This window comes from Electrophorus electricus, chromosome 14, assembly GCF_013358815.1.
Source record: "Electrophorus electricus isolate fEleEle1 chromosome 14, fEleEle1.pri, whole genome shotgun sequence".
Taxonomy (NCBI): domain Eukaryota; kingdom Metazoa; phylum Chordata; class Actinopteri; order Gymnotiformes; family Gymnotidae; genus Electrophorus; species Electrophorus electricus.
Window position 1 is genome coordinate 15,496,257 of NC_049548.1, and position 18,040 is coordinate 15,514,296.

Genomic DNA, 18,040 nt, shown 5'->3' on the forward strand with positions numbered 1-18,040 from the left:
TAAAAGCTTGGAAAATGACCTTTATTAATAATGTATAAAAAGGAAACAGTTTATGCATCTTTTAATAGATGCATCAATACTGTTGGCAACAGGCAATACTAAGACAAAAGACAGTATTACACTCTATTACTCCTGTATCATGTAGTACAGCTTACACTGTTTCAAATGACTGCGATAAAAAGGGGTACACAAATTAAACTTCATTATATGGTTCATAATGAATAACATTTCCAATACCTCATTGCAAACTACATTGTGTATCCAATTAGCTGGTTTCATTAAACATTTTGCACGTAGTACCAAGAGTCCTTCCTTCCAAATAAGACAGGGAAACTAAACACAGTGTTACAAGTAATTCATGCCTGGGGAAACTGCGAAATAAAAACGCACAAAAAAATCATAATAAAAGGGGAAAAAAAGGTCAAGATTTTTTTGTGGATTACTATGCACAGTGTCCATCCTTTTACAGAGGACACCTTGTCATATTCAAGTAAGTTACTCTAGCTGGGGGCATAATAAATTAGATTACTTTGAACTGCCCTGCAGTTGTGATGTGTCTGATGATACAACAAAGCAATGGATGAATATCAAAATACAGTACAGTTTGTGGGAATATAGAACATTTATGATGCGAAATATTGACCTGACTGCATACATTAAGAGGATTTTACAATCAAAAGCAAAGACACCTTATTGAATATTGCTATGGACTCTTGGACTCTATTTCCACACCTACAATTATTCAACAATTGCTCATTTGCAGACTACAAATCTGTACACAGTTTGCCTAGAAAAAGACTTTACGTACCAAAAGCATCAGACTAGCAAATGTTTTGATAAATATATCAAAGCTTTGCAATAACACCACTTTTGGACAACTGCAACTTGCACTATTCTTGCATCTTCGTAACTTGCGATACCTGTTCCTGTTTCAGTCAACAGGCTTCTGTGATGTCACAGGATAAGAGGCTAACCTGAGAGAGCACTCATTGAAACAACTTTTAAAATCCATTTCTGAAAGCATGGCATGATAAAATGACCACAAATGCTTGCTGTTTTTTTTAAAGTTCAATATGTGGTGATTTTATATTTAATCCAAAGTGATATTAATGCAATCTACTTACATATAACCTTTGGAAAAAAAATAAACCATATAATCAAAACTACTTTCAAAACAAAGAGGACTGTTATGGTATTATTTTTAGTTCAGGGGAAGCTGATAGTTAATAAGAAAAAGGAGATATTTTCACCTATTCTAAGGCAAAAAAATGTTCTCTTTATTGTTTTTGCTGCTTGTGGTGTGTTCAGTAGTTGATATTAGCATCTTTCCCCTATTACAGGTATTTTTTGATATTGTTACAATATTTTTTTTTTTGCTGTCCAGCAACAAACCACATAGAAGAGGCTACCACCTAACTCTGACACTGATAAATACAACTTTTGTTTTATTTTGTGTGCCTTATTCTTTGGTGAGAGGAGCATCTTTTGGCTGGATAAATGAACTGCACCAAGCTGTGCTGGTGGTCTTCATGTTGGATCTCAGGGTCTGGGAGGGGGCCGTGCTGGAGGAGGTCCTGGGGGCCCGGGAGGGGCCCGGGCAGGGGGTGGGCCCGGAACCGCCTGGGGTGGTCCTTTTGGGGGCGGGCTTACGGCACTGGGGGCGGGGCGATAGTCAGGTGGAGGGGGTGGAGGGCTCTGGGCACTTGCTGGGGTCTTCGAAGCTTCCTCTTTCACGCGAGTAAAGTTAATGCATCGACCCTGGGGGTGGGGTGACAGAGAAGGAACGGTGTGACATTAGTAAGGGATTACACTCTGCTTCAAGTGGCTTATTCCAGCAGGAGATCATTAGCCTGCTTTATTTTCCAATGCCTTGCTGTGGTGAAGCAACACATCTCTTATAATCCCCTTTTCTTTTCGTCTCTGTCCCTCTGTCTGGTGCATACTGGCTGTGTCTCTGTGAAAACCACTGAGGAATTTGCCCTAAATTATTGGTAAGGGGAAAAAAGTGCCCCATTACCAAATACTTTGCACCAGTGTCTGTGAAATACTGTACTTCAGTTCCAGTGCTTCCACAGTACCTCCCCCATTCTGACATACCAAACCATGTACTGCATTCACCCCCTGGACACATTTAGGATGACTGCACTGAACTGTTTCAACACTGGGCCTTCACCCCGTCACCACGAAAGAAGCAAAAATCTCATCTTGTTTTTAGGATGTTTTCTTTTGCATTCAAGAAAACTCAAACACCTGCATTTATTGGGGGGATAAGAGTTTATGAGTTTTTTTGTTTATTTAAATGGCACTGAAACAAATATGTCTGCCCAAAATGGCCTTCATAAGCCATTATGAAGTTATACATGGGCCCATAAAGCTGTCTGTTCCTGGTCCCATAATGGCATGTTAGACGTTTTATGTGGCATTTTGGATAAGATGGTGTTGTGGATGACCTCATCTCATGCCCTCCACCAGTCTGCTGGAGTGTGTGCCCTTGTGTGTGTGTGTGTGTGTGTGTGTGTGTGTTTGTATGTGTGTGAGTGTGTGAAACTTAAAACCTCTAATTAAGGCTCTGAAGTCCAACTCACTGGGTCTTACATCCTAACTGCTGAAGTCTTATGTAGTTGATCTCTGTGCACAAGAGAGATCCCATGTTCCTGCATGAGAGCGCTGTTGGAGAGTACCGATGAGAAAACCACAGAGTGGAAAGCAAATGACACACTATATCACTAACAAGCACAGACATACCACTGCTGAATAAAGCACCTCACTATGAACACTTCACCTACGCATCACTCTTTTTCTGCAGGGCAGGAGTTCCTCTCCTTCAACCAGCATGCATAATTGAGATTAGAAAAGCCATCCATGAGGAGAGCATTTGACATATAAAAAGCAAACAACAACAAACAACCCCCTCTGCCCCCTCCCCCCCAAATAAACAGAAAATAAAACACAGAATAAAATAGACAGCTGGCATGTTCACAGTAGTCCATGTTAAACATTAATGTGAAAATTAATAAGTATGAGCTAAGAAAAATGACATTCTCTTTATGATGTGGAAATAAGGAATGCTCGAAACTATTTATGGGAAAACGTTCCTGCCAAAGGCCAGGACACTATGAATAGTGTCATTACAGCTGTTGCTATGATCCCCCATATGGTGCCAAAATACACACTCAAATACGGCTGTGAATGACTTTCAGCAGTCTGGCCCGAACATCACATGCAATGTTTAGCATTCAAAAGACACAAGCAAAGAAACTGTAAGGCAGTATTAATTTCAAGTGGCCCTAACAATATCTTTAGCCAGAGAGTTGTTTGCTTTCTGAAGGTAAGTTGAGACAAGAAATGATGCCAGTTTGCTTTCCATACTTGTTACAGCAAAAACAAAAAGTCCAGGGCATTCTACTGACCCCGCATAACAGATCGCAGGGCAGTGTGGAGAGCCATGCTATTGCACAAAATGCAGCAATGATTCTTTCAGAATAATCAAAGTCATTTATGTAGAACCTTTTACAGCACATCATCATGCATAGTAGAACAGAGGTAGAGAACACCACTGCCAACTAGCCTAAACAGGAGCAACTGAGGGCTAAGGGTCTTGCTCAGGGGCCCAGCAACAGCAACTTGGCAGCAGCAGGGCTTGAACCAGCAACCCCACAACCACGAGTCAAGCACCCTAACCACCAAGCCACTTTTACCACATATCTCACAAAGCAGCTTTACAAATATATATGGTCCAGCTCCCTAATGAGCAAGCTGGAAGTGACAGCGGCAAGAAAAAAAAAACTCCCTAGGCAGAATTGAGGAGGAAAGCTTGGGAGGACCAAAACTCAAGAGAGAACAAATCCTCCACTTGGCAGTCCAGCTAGAAACCAGTTGAAGCTTTATTATGCTGTTTTTAGAATAAACTCCATATCATGTGTCCTTTTGCATGTGTGGATAATTATAATTTCAGCAAGTTTAACAATTCACCTGAACTTTACTTTGAACTTTACTTGGCTGTAATTGAACGATCTGTCACGTTTGCTACAAAGCAAAATCTGAATAATTTTAAATGACGAGGACCTTTGGCCCTCTGCTCCTGTTCAATGGTTGTAGAGTTTTCTATAAATAACCCAATTAAATTCTGAAGACAATTGAGCACTGCAGGAAGGCTGGATGGTGGGGAGAGTGAGGCTGCTTCCATAAAATCATCAAGCTAAGTGCAAAAGCTAAAGGCAGAGTGTGCAGACCCTGCACATGTATGGTAGGGTATCATCTGCAACTCAACATTAAAGGTGAGTGGTCCATAGCTGAACCATCCAAACATGTGCAAGGCATGCCTTTAAAACAGCAGACTGTATGTCTGCATCTGCTCAACACGGCTGTGTTCTTTTACTTTTATGACCACTGATTTGAAGCATGCGGCAAAAGTTGCCTATGATGTATCTTGGCACTGGATGAGTTTATGGGTGTAGCTGGTTGGAGACTATGGATGAGGGATGGAGTAATGTCTGGCTAGGGGGTGGTTAGATTGGGGAGGATTTAAGGAATTATTGTGCCTACTCACTAACTGTATCTTCCTGCAATAGTGGAGAATGTACCCGGTAAACATGGTTATGCTGGTGATGCTAACAGTCCAAGTTGTTAATTTTTGAAGAAAAAAAAAAAAAAAAAAGATTATGTACATGGGGAAAGGGATGCATTTACTTAGAGATATATGTGTGTATACTTATTTTTTTTTTTTTTTTTGGGTATTTTCCCTGTACATAATGGGTTTGAGTACTCACATGATCTCCTGGTTGTGGTCTCATAAGTGAAACTTGGTCATAACCACGGCGAAACAGAGCCCAGATTGCATCCAGTTTGCCCTGGTCATATTAACAGAAAATATTTGCAGGCAATAAATAAACAATAGGTAATATAGGCACACAAAGAGAACTTAAACTAGATACTTTCACAAAAAATACCTAGTATAATTTCTTATAATTCTGAAGCTAGGCAAAATGGGAAGCCTTGAAAAACTAAAAGTGACAACATGACCAATGGCCTGCTGGCATGTTGAGATCCCCTTACCCTAATGGGACTGTACCATTTCCTGTCCTGGGTGGGCTTTTTACTTCCTTGTTTTTTGGGCTTGGGTTCAAAGGGCTCATATTCCTGCTCCGGCATTTTCACCACTGCATTTTTGGGTTTCTCCAGTTTGGCACCCTCTTCAGTAGAGCCCTTGCCGCCCCATCGGACCTGAAACATTAATGGTTACAAATAAACACAGATGGAGAGGACAGTTCTTAAAACTCTATACATCTCCAGGAAAATCCTGCATCAACCTTCAATAATGTCTGTTTGATACTTCCCAAAGTCTCCAATGTTTACAGGCTTTGAAATGAAAATTTATGGCATTTGAATGAAAGACTGGTTTTGAATGATTTCTTATGACAGGAGCAGCCTGTCACTGATGGTGATACATACATACAGCATGTCCAATACAGACATACAACATGTTCTGAACTAATGTTGAACTCTGATATATAATCATTGACCATTTACCTCCATTCGTTTGATCCCTCCAACTCCTCTTCCCCCATAGTATGATGCATCCACGGTTGGCCATTTCTTTTTTGGTATTCCATCCTCATCGTCTGACTCCTGACAGTAGAAAATACATTACACAGTGAACGTGTTGTGATTAAAAATGAGGGATGCAAAACAGAGAGTCTAAACTAGAAGTTCATGGTAAAGTTCAAACAACTCGCGAGGCATTAATGCTGAGGAGTTTTGCACATTGTGTCAGCATATGCCAGACAGCATAGGGTGAAAACCTAATTTTGTGTCACACTCAGATAGTATGTGGTTAAAGGAATGGATCTTTGAGAAATGGTTGGGAGAGATCCAGTCATTTACCGTGGACTAATGTATTAAATGCTCAATGTGCCACAAACCTCATCACTAACCAGGGACAACAGCATCAAATTTAATCTCTGAGCCTAGAACTCTTATGCAATCATGACTGAAAATATAGCCTCTCAGAGCCAAGTTCTAACTTTCGGTGGAAGAATGTGCCTCTTGTTGTAAGATAAGCACCTATTTTCCATTCATTTTGTTTTTAGAGTGGACTCACAGACAGACTTGCATGATCAACAGTATGAGAAATTCTTGGGGAGAATTCCATCATCATGACAGAGATTATCCAAAGTCTCTTGCACAACAACAAAAAAACCAAACCAAAACAAACCAAAACAAACCAAACCAAACCAAACCAAAACAAACAAACAAAACAAAACAAAAACAAAACAAAACAAACAAAACAAAACAAAACAAAACAAAACAAAACAAACAAAACCCCAACAATAAATACCCAAAGCCCAGTGTTGCCAAGGGCTGAAGATATGACTCACTGGCTGTGGTGCTGGAGGAGGAGGGGGCTCTTTGATAACCTGTGGAGAGAAATTAGAGAAAAATTCACACATTACATTCACACAATAACTATCACAACACCACATTTATTCAAATGTATTAGCAAAAACATAAATACATTCAAAAAGTTGCATGATAGAAGTAAATTAATAACCTGATTCTACAAACCACTGTAATGTATGTTACATACAACACAGTGCTCACTTTAAACCACAGAGTTCAAACCTCTGACTGTACTTGGCTCTTTCATTTGAGTGTGATTGATTAGATTTTCCACTTTAAGTTTGCCATCATAAGTTCTTTTGGTCAAAATCTTTTAGGTCACAAGAGGAACGCTGACAGTGTAATGATGGGAATGTATCAGGCATCTCCAATTCAAGGAAGTTGATGAGGTTTTAAACTTACTACTGTGCAGCACAGGGGCCAGAACCACCACATGAACAACAGGGCCACAACAAGAAGAGGACCCAGCAGAGTAATCAGGAGAATAGTACCATCAAACTGCCATGAAGTGAGGGATAGAAAGAAAACAGATTTTACAAAGCACTCTCATTACAGACAGCTCTTAATCCTCATGGTACTACAACTGTATTTCAATTTCAAATAAAGATTAACAAACCAAGTATGCAGTCCTTTATTGCCACAGACTTCAGTGGTAGAAATGGGAGGAAAATATAATGAATGCATTGGGGACCTAATGGAAATGCGTATCCTGTCTTAAAACTGTTAAGACTAAAACCGAAGAGATATTTCTCTTCAGTCATTTTATTTTGTGGGTAAGAGGCCCTGTTGCCCCTCCCAGACCAGGGCAGGATATTTGGGGGCTTTAGGCTGGAGAAGCTCAAAAGCCCCTGTGGTTTGGTTGTAGATAGAGCAAAGAGGAGAAAAAAGAACTCACTGTGAGGGAAAGAGACCCCTCGAGCAAAACCCCAGAAGGAGGGGGAAAGTCTGGAAGCAAAGAGAGCAAATAAAGGAAAAAAAAACCAAAAATAAATAAATCATTAGAAACACAATGTGAAAAAGAATCATAGTGTCTAAAGAGGGATTGATAGATATTGTTCAATAGGCTTGAGACTGCTAATTGTTTTATGAGACCAGGACTGGTAATTGAATCAATGAGGTGGTTCAACACTTGGTCACAGAAATCTGTCCGTAAACTTTAAAAATAATCTACCAGCCGTGCTGACACAGTGAATTTGCTCTGTAGTGGTTATGTTGATAAGTAATGTTTTTTGTATATATCTACTTACACACTCGGTTGTGGTGATGTGTACTGAGCTGGTGATGAACGATAAGCCTTCATTCATGCTTACTTGCAGGTACACCACCCTGAAGCAGACAGGGACACTTTTTACTTGCATCTAATGTTCTCACAACACATCCTAGAGCACTAAATCATGGCCTGCTCAAAACAACAGGAGCCAAAATCAAAAATCTTGTAAAGTGTATGACTATTAGAAGGAGACCTGTTGATAAAAATGATATCAACTGACTTCCCAGCACTCACTTCAAAGTCTCCAATATTGAGAGACACAGAGAGAAAGCAGGCAAGAGAGAGAGAGAGTTGTGGAGAGAGGGTATATGAGAGTGAGATAGTATGAGATGATGAAATAGAAGGAAACTCTGGGACAGGAGTTATTTTGTCCAAAAATGACAACTCTCCAGGTATGAGCATAGAAAAGAGAGGAAGGGCTGATAGAGGATGAACTGCTTGCTTGGGGAGGGTCTCAGGGCTGAGGGAGGGTCTCAGGGCTGAGGGAGGGTCTCAGGGCTGGGGGAGGGTCTCAGGGCTGAGGGAGGGTCTCAGGGCTGGGGGAGGGTCTCAGGGCTGGGGGAGGGTCTCAGGGCTGAGGGAGGGTCTCAGGGCTGGGGGAGGGTCTCAGGGCTGAGGGAGGGTCTCAGGGTTATCAGAGAAAAAAGGCAAAAGGAGGAAATGTTCAGAGCTATTGAGGTATGACGAATCTGAGCATTTACCAAGTAATTTGTATTTCTCTGGTTACATGCAGCCCTGTACCTGGTTAGATGCAATCTGATTGCAAGGACATTCAGTGGGATGGAGAGACAAATGAGGAGAGAGGCTATGAAGTTTAAGGGTGTGAGCCACAGAAAGCAAAAGGAAAATCAGTGTTTTGATGGTGTAGATTTAGACCAGCAGTCTAGTATGCTGTAACAAAAACCTTCCAAACACAAACACTAAAATAATGCTTATAATCTGAATCCCTACAGCCAAGATCCCATGTATAGTCTCAAATAAGTAAATAAATAAATAAATAAATAAAGGGGGAACACAGGGCAACAAACAAGTGAGAAATGTCCCCATGTTGAAGACCAATATTAAAGACCCTTAACTTGATTTAGGAGGAAGTGAAAGGTGACCCCTGACACATGTTGTGTACAGACTGGACAGATACGTGTGATCTCATGGGAGGCCTGAGAAATCGCTTTCTGCCTTCTACCACTCAAATGGAGTCACTTACTTTCCCACCTCGTCTATAACTGGTGCTGGACACAGGAGATACGTATCTTCTATATCTGCAGGCCTCTCATCTAATGAGACAGAGCAGAAAACATCACTTTCACAAAGCATCTTAAGCATATAACAACAAAATAAAGTGAATTTTATTGATGTTTAGGGCAGTGATAGCTCAGTGGTTAAGGTACTTGACTTGTAATGGGAAGCTTGCTGGTTCAAGTTGTCATTGTTGGGCCCCTGAGCAAGACCCTTAACCCTGAATTGCGTAAATTTTACTCAGTCATAATTATAAGTCACTTTGTATAAAAGTGTCCGCTAAATGCCATAAATGTAAGTTCAAATACAGTATGTTTACATTTAGTTCACAAACTGTGTGGCAGGCATTTAAAGGTACCACTTTAATAAGGTATCACTGGGTTTTTATAAGAGTTTCAATGGTTTTGAGAAAGAACTCACTTAAAGTGACGGTGTCATTGATCTTGAAGCTGCATAACACCTGGTCGATTTTCCTGGCATGCAAAAAGCCGTTGCCTCGAACCACCACCTGGAATGACTCTAAAGCAGGAATTCACTCTTGTTATGATAATACTTTAGCTCTCAAGTCACAATGTATTATGTTTTTTTTGCTAACCAAATATCAAACACATTTGTAGTTTCAGTACTTTACCAATGCACTTTGGGTTCAATGTTAGAATAATCACTGCTCACTTGAATAAGGCAAGAATAAAACCACAATGAGCTAATGTTCCTCTTGAGGAAATGGATATGCCAGGCTTTTTCTCATACAAACTACATTCCCACAGAATCATTCACTGATGAAGCATATTAATACCAATGATGTTTATATTCAGCACTCAGATGTTTAGAAATATTGTAACACTGTACATGTACATAATTATTCTGCAGTGTGTTATATAGTAGGTTTGTTTGGTATGTGTGTGTGTGTGTGTGTGTGTGTATGTATGCAGAGAGAGAGAGAGAGAGAGCGAGAGAGAGAGAGAGAGATAATTACATTAACCACAAAAAAGATCCCCTGAGAGAATGGTCTACAAAACAGAAATCTGATGTGAGGAACTCTTCTTTGCTCTCATGAAATTAGCACAGCCATTAGTAAATGAGAAAGGAGCTTTTATTGACGCGGATGTCTGCCCTATTGTCATTTACCTCCGGCGCACACACTGGATGGCTCAGCTGCCAAGATCTCAATACAGGATTTCTTGATGATCTGAAAGAAGAATACACAGGGTTTAATTATGAATGCATTTTTATGCCAAACAACAAAACTGAACTAGAAAATTAATCACATGTAATGATTTAAATGTCATATTGGGAATGTCTGTGGCTACAGTAGATTTCTCCAGCATTTATTTAATCTGTTTTATATTAAAATGGATTTTTTGTTTACCGAATCAATCACTCCTCTAAGGGCTTGGAATCCTCCCGTCACAGGAAACACATGCTCTATAGTGTCAGCTATGGTAGCCAGCTACAACAAGACAAACACCACTATTTATGTGCACAGTGTTTAACCTTTTAATATCACTGCAGACCCAAAAAGTAGCTATGCTTCTTACTCGTGAAGTAAACTTCATTTATTCCCATACTCAGTACTGTGTGAGTCTTGGAGTCAGCCCTCTATGTTTACAGTTTCAAAGAGCTTGTAGTTCACTACGTATGTTTTTCAAAATGAACAGAATTCAATGAGATGAAGATCATAATCATAACAGTAGTCATCTTCATCACCTGTGTCTCATTGAAGTCTTTGACTCCTACGCAATACACAATGGCACCTAATGCCCTTGCCTGAGCAGCCTGTCAAAGAAGAAGCAAGTAGAATGGTTATATCACAAACTGTCATACTGTCACAGTGAGTGTGAATGACACATGGAAAGAAAATGAGTAAATGTGAGTCAGTGATTTTACCTTCTGCTGAGCTGCAACCAACTGGTGCTCATTCAGCTCTCCGTCGGTCAATGCAATGATGACACTTGCTTTACCTAATAAGTAAAGGTAAAATGATATCATCATTTACGTCATTTATGAGATGCTGTTCAGAATGGAAGAATTTGTCTGAGCCAACACTTCAGACACAAAAGCCAAGAGAAAACAAAACAAAACCCTGATGGTGAAATTGTTGGGGCTACTTAGTACAACTCACCAAAATTTTCCTGATGAATTTGCTCATTGGCCTGTGAATGATGACAACATGGTTGTTGGAAAGAGCTATACTTAAAAGCTGTTCAGTGTATTATATAACCGGATTAGCAAAAGGAACCTTTTCCAGGCCAAGGTGCATAAAGGTATCTCCTCCTGGTATCTCCCTCCTCAGAACATTCAGGCCTTTAGTTATGTGGTCCCTTGAACACAGAAAAGAAAGAATGTCCTATCAAAGAAATGTCAATCCCTCAATATAAAAGCTCTAATGAGGATTCTGCATAAGTAATCATAATTCTGGTATCTTGAAATTTTTTATTAGTTCCATGTAAAATGCTGCAATTAATTAATTACATTTAGCAAAATATATGAAGTTTAGTAATTGTAATGTATTCATGCCATTTAAATTTCACACATATTATTAATATAATGGTTCTATTCCAGGATTTACCAATATGCACACTATGTTTTCTGCCAACTTAATCATTGCCAGTCCCCATCACAAACTAGGCCTTCCACATGACATGATAGCTACCAACCTACAAGGATAAAGAAATGCCTCTTCTAACATGCATGAAACCAGGGTCTATTTGAACTGCTGCACACATGTCATTACAGGACAGCTGAACACACTGGCGGAGGGCTAACAACATCCTTTCTATACGTGATGGATTTCTAAAAGAGGCTAGCATTGCTCTGAATAATAGAGGCAGCGATAGGCAAGGTCATCCACTTCATCAAGAGAACAGGGCCACTTAAACTTTAACATTATTGGACATGACTGACTCTGGCATTGCTGGGATTGAAACTAGTGATTTCCTGAAGATACAGTAAAAACTAGCTGCTCAAAAACACTGGAGAGCACTCTTGCAATAACTTCAGTGTTATAACAGGTTGGTGACTGTAACCTGACAAATTACTAGCATACTCTGTCACTCTGTACTGAATGTTCTAAAAATGGAATTAGCCATTACTGAAACCATATCATTAGAAATACTTTTTGTCAGGCCTTACTGTACATGAATATGAGAAGCAGAATATTTTCTCAAGGAAACTGAGTGTTTACCTCAGTGATGGATCTATTTACGTCTGTTCTTAAGACACCATGAGGCAAATTTAATGTAATGTACTCATTATGACACAATACACAAATAATCCTAAGTAATGAACTAACAGTGTTCAGTTGTGTCCAGTTGGACTGAAAATAAACTTTGTAGTTGTTTTTCAGTACTGTATGTGTTAATTCCATACACACTTGTACCCATCATACCTGTCTTCAGTCAGTTCCATGATTGTGTTTCCTCTGGTTGAAAATACAATGAAGGACATTCGTAGCAGGGGACTGTGAGACACAGTAAAGATACTGTCAATAATTAACAAATAACACATTATTTTCTTTTATAAAATATGTATAATGACCACCACTGACAAAAACATTGAAAGGTAATGTGTACCTGATAAATTTCTCTGCTAAATGCTCAACAAAAGAGTAGATCTCATGCCAGTGGTGCTTGACACTTCCTGACCTGAGGGGAAAAGGGGATTGAAAGCAATCATAAATATCATCAAGTGGATGCTCGTGTGTGTTCAATTCCAGCAGTGAGCAACAAAGAACTTTATAGTTTCCAAATAGGAGAGTTAAAATCAAATGTGTGTGAGTGAAATAAGAGGATGAAGGGCTGGTCTTTTTGTGCACAGGGTACTTCTCATTTTGCCCCTCTGTGTGCTGTGGCCCACAGCAGTGCAGTAGTAACCCAGTGAAGGCTGATTGCTTCCTGTCTCTGCACGCTGAGGAAGCATGTACTGATTCATTAGTGACACACAGGAAATGAGCCAATTTATGGCGTTGATCCAGGCCAGAGTCTGTATATTTTTGCTGAGTATGGCTGAGCAGCTTCAGAAACTGACACAGAGTTCTAAAATGGGTCTTCGTTCAGCTGATGTAACACAGTTTAATCAGAGCACCAGAAAAGCATAGTTGACAGTTGTTCTCAGAAAAGAACATACCAGAAAGCTCCAGCTCTAAGGAGTGAGATTCATCATCATTATTGTAGAGGCTGTTTGGATTCTAAAGGTCATGTAAAATAATTTTTGTACTATCCAACCTCCCTTCACCCACCCACCCCCAGATAAAGCTTACTGGATGTATTCGTTTCATCTTGAAACACACACAAATGACTCACTAAATGAAAACCAACAGGCTGGTTTTTCCAACAGAGTCAACAAATGGCAAGTCAGCACAGAGTGTAACGTGCATAACCCAGCAAAAGTCCAGGGAAGGGCGATCACTACCATGCATGTGAGCGCCAGGCTGAGGACCTGCCACTTTTCAACTTCAGCTTTCCTAACATCATAAAGGAGACTGTTTGTCTTGGAAGAGTGGCTTTTCCAAGGTACCAGCGAATGCAGAACTGCTGCAGAGCTTGCATTTTCTTCACCTGCACAAACAGCATTCGAGCAGGAAGTGGCTATTTTCATGCGAGATCCTTGATGAAATGTATTGCAGTGAACCTACTTTGATGTAATTTTAATGGGCTGTGCAAGTTGTTATAAGATTCAAAGATTTAGATTTCAACAGTATGTGTCATTTTGGAAGGTGGGTCTGCGAGCAACAGCAGTATGGAGCTCATAAAAAAAGATTTACAGGCAGTAAATGAGTGATGTCATTTTCAAACAGGCAGATTGATGCTTTCTGCATGATTAAATGTGCATGTGCCGGGACTCCATGAGAGTCCCCTTTTGGGCAGATGGTACTATATCCAAAACTAGACTGTTATGTGTTGAGGGATAATTGAAAAAGTGTGTAGCCTAGCTGCCCCCACAACCTTCATGTTCCATTAGGAGTTTCAGACTATCGATTTAAACTGTCAGACCAGAGCTTGTTGGCAGTTATAAACAGTACTCCAAGTATTCTACCTGGGTAAACATATTTGTTTGTGAAAAGAACTTTTCTTAAAAACTGATGTCAGGGCCAAGACACGGCTACAAATTCTAAAAGCTCACAGCAGCTCTTGATCTGGGAAAGCACTTTTCATCTTTACAGTGGCAGTGCTACTCCTCTCTTCTGTGCCTGCACAATCTGTGGGACAAGCATGACAGCAAAAGTAAAAATGTCCAGCAAGGGTTTGTGCTGAGTCAGCAGTATCCTTCCCCAGGCCCCAGGAAGGCTGGATCATGGTATGACTGTTATGATGATGTTTTCCAGAGAGGGCTGCTAAAAATGGCACCATGATGATTTTGAGAAGATCCTTCAAGCCCAGACTAGTTTAAGAGAATATTTCCTAACTCTCCTTGAGTCTGTGTCCACCAGACATTTATTTGTTGCTTTCAGAAGCAAGTGAGGAAAAATATGGCAATATGGCAGAAAGAAAAGCTGTTTCTGAGTTCCAGCACAATGCCTACGAATATGTTCTCACGCTTTTGAAGAAACTCCTGCGGCCTAGAGACACGTGTTCTGTTCCAGCTGTGCTGGGACCAATGAAAACACTCCGATTGAACTGACTAGGCCCTGGGGTCTGAGTAAACCACTAACCTACTTTCAGCCTGAGGTATCTGCATTGCGTCTGAGTCTCCGCCCCTAAGCACAATTTTCCACAGCATGCTTTCATCCTCTCCTCGTTCTGCCCCATTCCAAACATATGGGTGTTCCTATGCCAACAGCATTGGACCCTCTGAGCAAACATCCTCACTGTCTCCCTTCTGTTTACATCCTGCAGAACTCCAGCATTCAACAAGGCATTAGCGCCCCTGGCTCTTGAAGTTGAATTCAGGCCCAACCCAAAAAAATACAGTTCTGGAATTTGAATTATTACATTTTGCAGCTGGTTGTTTGTGCTGCCTTAATCTGAATGACCCAGGGGTCTGAAACATTTAATCACAAAGAGAAAAACATCATGAAATTCTAACAGAAGTACAAAACTAAACTCCTACGGAGACTTTGGTTGCTACAACATGAGTTCCTATAAAAACCTTCAAAACAGCATTGTCCAGATAGTACTGCTACCTAGACAAGCAATAGAAGAAACAAGGGATAATATGTGTAGAGTCCAAATTATTGACCTCATAACATGAATAGCCTAAACAATCACACTGTACATATAGTTAACTGTTAAGAGCAATAGACAAACAATAATAGAAACATTAGATATGAAGAAGGATTTATAATAACTGCTCTTCCTATTTTATGTTGTATTAGTTGGTGATTTAACACTATAAATAAAATCACATGCACTAACTCCTAATAACTATGTAACTATGTTCTGTAATGTTCTTATATAGCATCTTTTCAACATTGCAACATTTTGCAATGAATATAGGTGAAAATAAGAATATTTCAATCTCAATCAATTTTGGAAACATTCCTCTGCTACCAAAACAAACTGAAATTAAGATCAAGCGAGATGGCAAACCATCAAGATCACATCACTAACTCAGAAAGAGTTAAGTTTGATATAGTCAGATTACTGTTCATACTACTCTACATAGAGAGGTCAAGCTTTTGGCAGACAAATACATTTACAGTGAGTTTGTGTAAGGTGTGGGTAGCATCTTATCAAACAGCAGGTTAGGAGCTGACAAACACTGATTTATCAGGAACACAATTTCTCATATAGGTAAATATAGTAAAATCTCATATAATTGATCCAGATTTTTCAGCAGTTGTGATGTATTTACATATTATGAATACTATTTTCAGTTCAAATGAATTCAAAGTTTATTTGTAGAGAAATTTTACAAAAGACAGCTTTTTCAATAATTGAAGGCCGAGAGCACTTATGAGCATGCCAATAGCAGCAGCTGCAAGGAAAACCTTGAGCTTTCATGTGGAGCAATCAGACTTAAAGGTTAACCCATCCTTTTCTGAGTGAGAATGGTTGGAGCATTACATTTGAAAATTACAAAACAGAATTAATAAGAAGCTTATAGAATCATCTAGAAAATAGGAGAAATTTCAGTAGACATTGCAGTTATTTCTGTTTCCCTTAAGAGGAGAAGTATGCAGCCTTGCCTGACTCAAAGCAAATGGCAAAATTAAAATCTTTGTATTCAGAATATGCAAAGTAAGTGAAATTACAATGATAAGGTACATTTTTATATTTTTGTTAAAATGACTATAAAAATACACACTTCCAAATGCAAATGATGGGTAATCCAAAGGTTCTTTAATAACTGATGCAATTGATGTCACAACTATACATTTACTAAATATTTGTACTATTGTTAATGACCTATGTACTGGGTCTCATTAGGTATGAAGAGTTGATGGAACCCCAGTGAATGCATGAATAAGAACAAAAAACTTGGCTAAACTAAATGCACAATCCTGCTCTATCTTTTTAAAGAAGTTAGTTTTGTGTGTTTTTCTCCAAGGATGTATGTTGGGTTTGGCCACCACAGATATTTCCCATGTGGCTTTTGGGTCTAGGCCAAAAAGGAGGCCATCGATAGTTCTACATCTCCGCTGCACAACATTGTTTTAAAAATACCTGCCTCAAACAAGTACAGGAAAAAGAGTTTGAACATCCTGCAAATGAGATCCTCCCAGCTACAGGCATGTAAATGTCTCATGAGAAAGGAAGTTGTTTGGCTGGATCTATACATTACACATGTCCGTTCTAGATTACTGAAGTAGGGAAGAATTTTACAATGGAATGAGGTTGTGATCACCTTAACTGCTTATTCAGCCAGCTCCGTTCAACACAGTGGTCCTCTCTACGTCATTATGCAAACACATTTACTGACTGGGAAGAACATGTAAATCATACTGTTGAAGATAAAATTTAGATTTGTTTTAAGTAAAAATAAAAAATAATGAAAAAATGCATGTAGAACCACGTTATGACAGCACTCCTTGTCTTCAAAGACTAATCCTGTCCAGTGCAGGCCATCAAGTAAATACTGAAGATCTAGGTTCATGCTGAACACATGCTTTAGTGATAGTTTCAAAGTTAAATGAAATTATAGTCATAAAATGGCTAACAGGCCAACATATGTAGATGTAGATGTAAAGAGACTAACAAAGAAGGTAGCCTGTTGCTCTTTCAAGATGGACCCGAAGAGTGAGAGAGAGAGAGAGAGAGAGAGAGAGAGAGAGAGAGAGAGAGAGAGAGAGAGAGAGAGAGAGAGAGAGAGAGAGAGAGAGAGAATTCTAGAATTTGAAAAACGACAGAAAACTATTACTTACTTGTCGAGGACAAAGTATAAGTCGAAGGCACCTTGGCATGATCTCTCCTCTTCCTCTTCTCGTGCCTCTGGTTCACCACTGACAGATTGGACAGCGAATAACAAAAATCCAAAAAGAGCAAAGACAAGAAACATACTCATCAAAGAGCTCGACATCCTTTTTACTCGAGAGGAAAAAAAATCACTCCTCAGTAAAACAAAGGCCTTTTCACATTATCCTCAGTGCGTCTCGAAGGAGCCTTGCCGCACGCAGCGGACGTCCAGAAGAAAGGATGAAGACAAAGAGCAGTAGCGGATGTTGACCCTGTCTCATCAGTGGACTTCACGTGTGCAGCCCCTCCTTTTCCAAAACTATCGTTGGCCGTGGCAGAAAAATATTAGTCCGTTATTTGTAACGCATAGAATAGCTGAGAGTTGTGACCAGTAAAAAAAAAAAAGAAATACGACATCAAAAGGGTACAACAATTACTTGCACTTAAAAGAGTTACGTTTATAAATAAAGTGAAATGCTTCTCACTAGGTACATTAAATGTGATGCTAATGATGCTAATGCAAAGCAAAAAGACGTAATCTTTCAATAAAAACGCAGAAGCAAGGCCCAGCAAAAAGGAATTTTGGTGTCGTATTTCTACTGTAGAAAAAAATGGAAAATTTCCGCCCATTTCTTGAAAGGATAGTTTCGGGAATCCAGCGTTCGTCTCATTTTTTTCCCTAATTTCTTTCGCCATAGCGTCGGTCAACCCGCAACACTTATTTCGGATTTACTGAGTAATCTGCTACAACCTGCCCTACAATCTGGGTCTGCCCAGAAACCCTACGAATAATGTGACAGAT

General features: G+C 39.6%; 1 protein-coding gene across 2 annotated transcripts; it reads right to left on the reverse strand.

The window, feature by feature from the left end:
• Positions 1 to 17,826, reverse strand: antxr1c (ANTXR cell adhesion molecule 1c). 2 transcript variants are annotated; one of them, XM_027005103.2, is made up of 18 exons: positions 17,208 to 17,823; positions 12,478 to 12,549; positions 12,294 to 12,365; positions 11,145 to 11,226; positions 11,028 to 11,058; positions 10,793 to 10,866; positions 10,613 to 10,681; positions 10,275 to 10,355; positions 10,034 to 10,094; positions 9,326 to 9,424; positions 8,874 to 8,943; positions 7,647 to 7,725; positions 6,802 to 6,897; positions 6,378 to 6,416; positions 5,530 to 5,628; positions 5,056 to 5,223; positions 4,770 to 4,850; positions 1 to 1,758 (listed from the first exon to the last, which is right to left on the reverse strand). In XM_027005103.2, exons 1-18 carry the CDS (start codon positions 17,360 to 17,362, stop codon positions 1,540 to 1,542), a joined length of 1,647 nt encoding a protein of 548 aa, XP_026860904.2. In that variant the 5' UTR covers positions 17,363 to 17,823; the 3' UTR covers positions 1 to 1,539. The 2 variants fall into 2 exon arrangements, with proteins under 2 accessions (XP_026860904.2, XP_026860905.1); XM_027005104.2 differs by lacking the exons at positions 1 to 1,758; positions 4,770 to 4,850; positions 5,056 to 5,223; ... (1 more) ...; positions 6,378 to 6,416; positions 6,802 to 6,897 and adding an exon at positions 6,922 to 7,344 and having other exon boundaries at positions 17,208 to 17,826.
• Positions 17,827 to 18,040: the final 214 nt, after the last annotated feature.

Coding starts and splice junctions, on each gene's coding strand:
- antxr1c (XM_027005103.2), bottom strand. CDS start 17,362: ATGTCGAGCTCTTTGATGAGTATGTTTCTTGTCTTTGCTCTTTTTGGA. Junction 12,366..12,477: donor TTAGCAGAGAAATTTATCAG/GTACACATTACC, acceptor TGTGTCTCACAG/TCCCCTGCTACGAATGTCCT. Junction 7,726..8,873: donor GTTATAGACGAGGTGGGAAA/GTAAGTGACTCC, acceptor TGTCTGCTTCAG/GGTGGTGTACCTGCAAGTAA.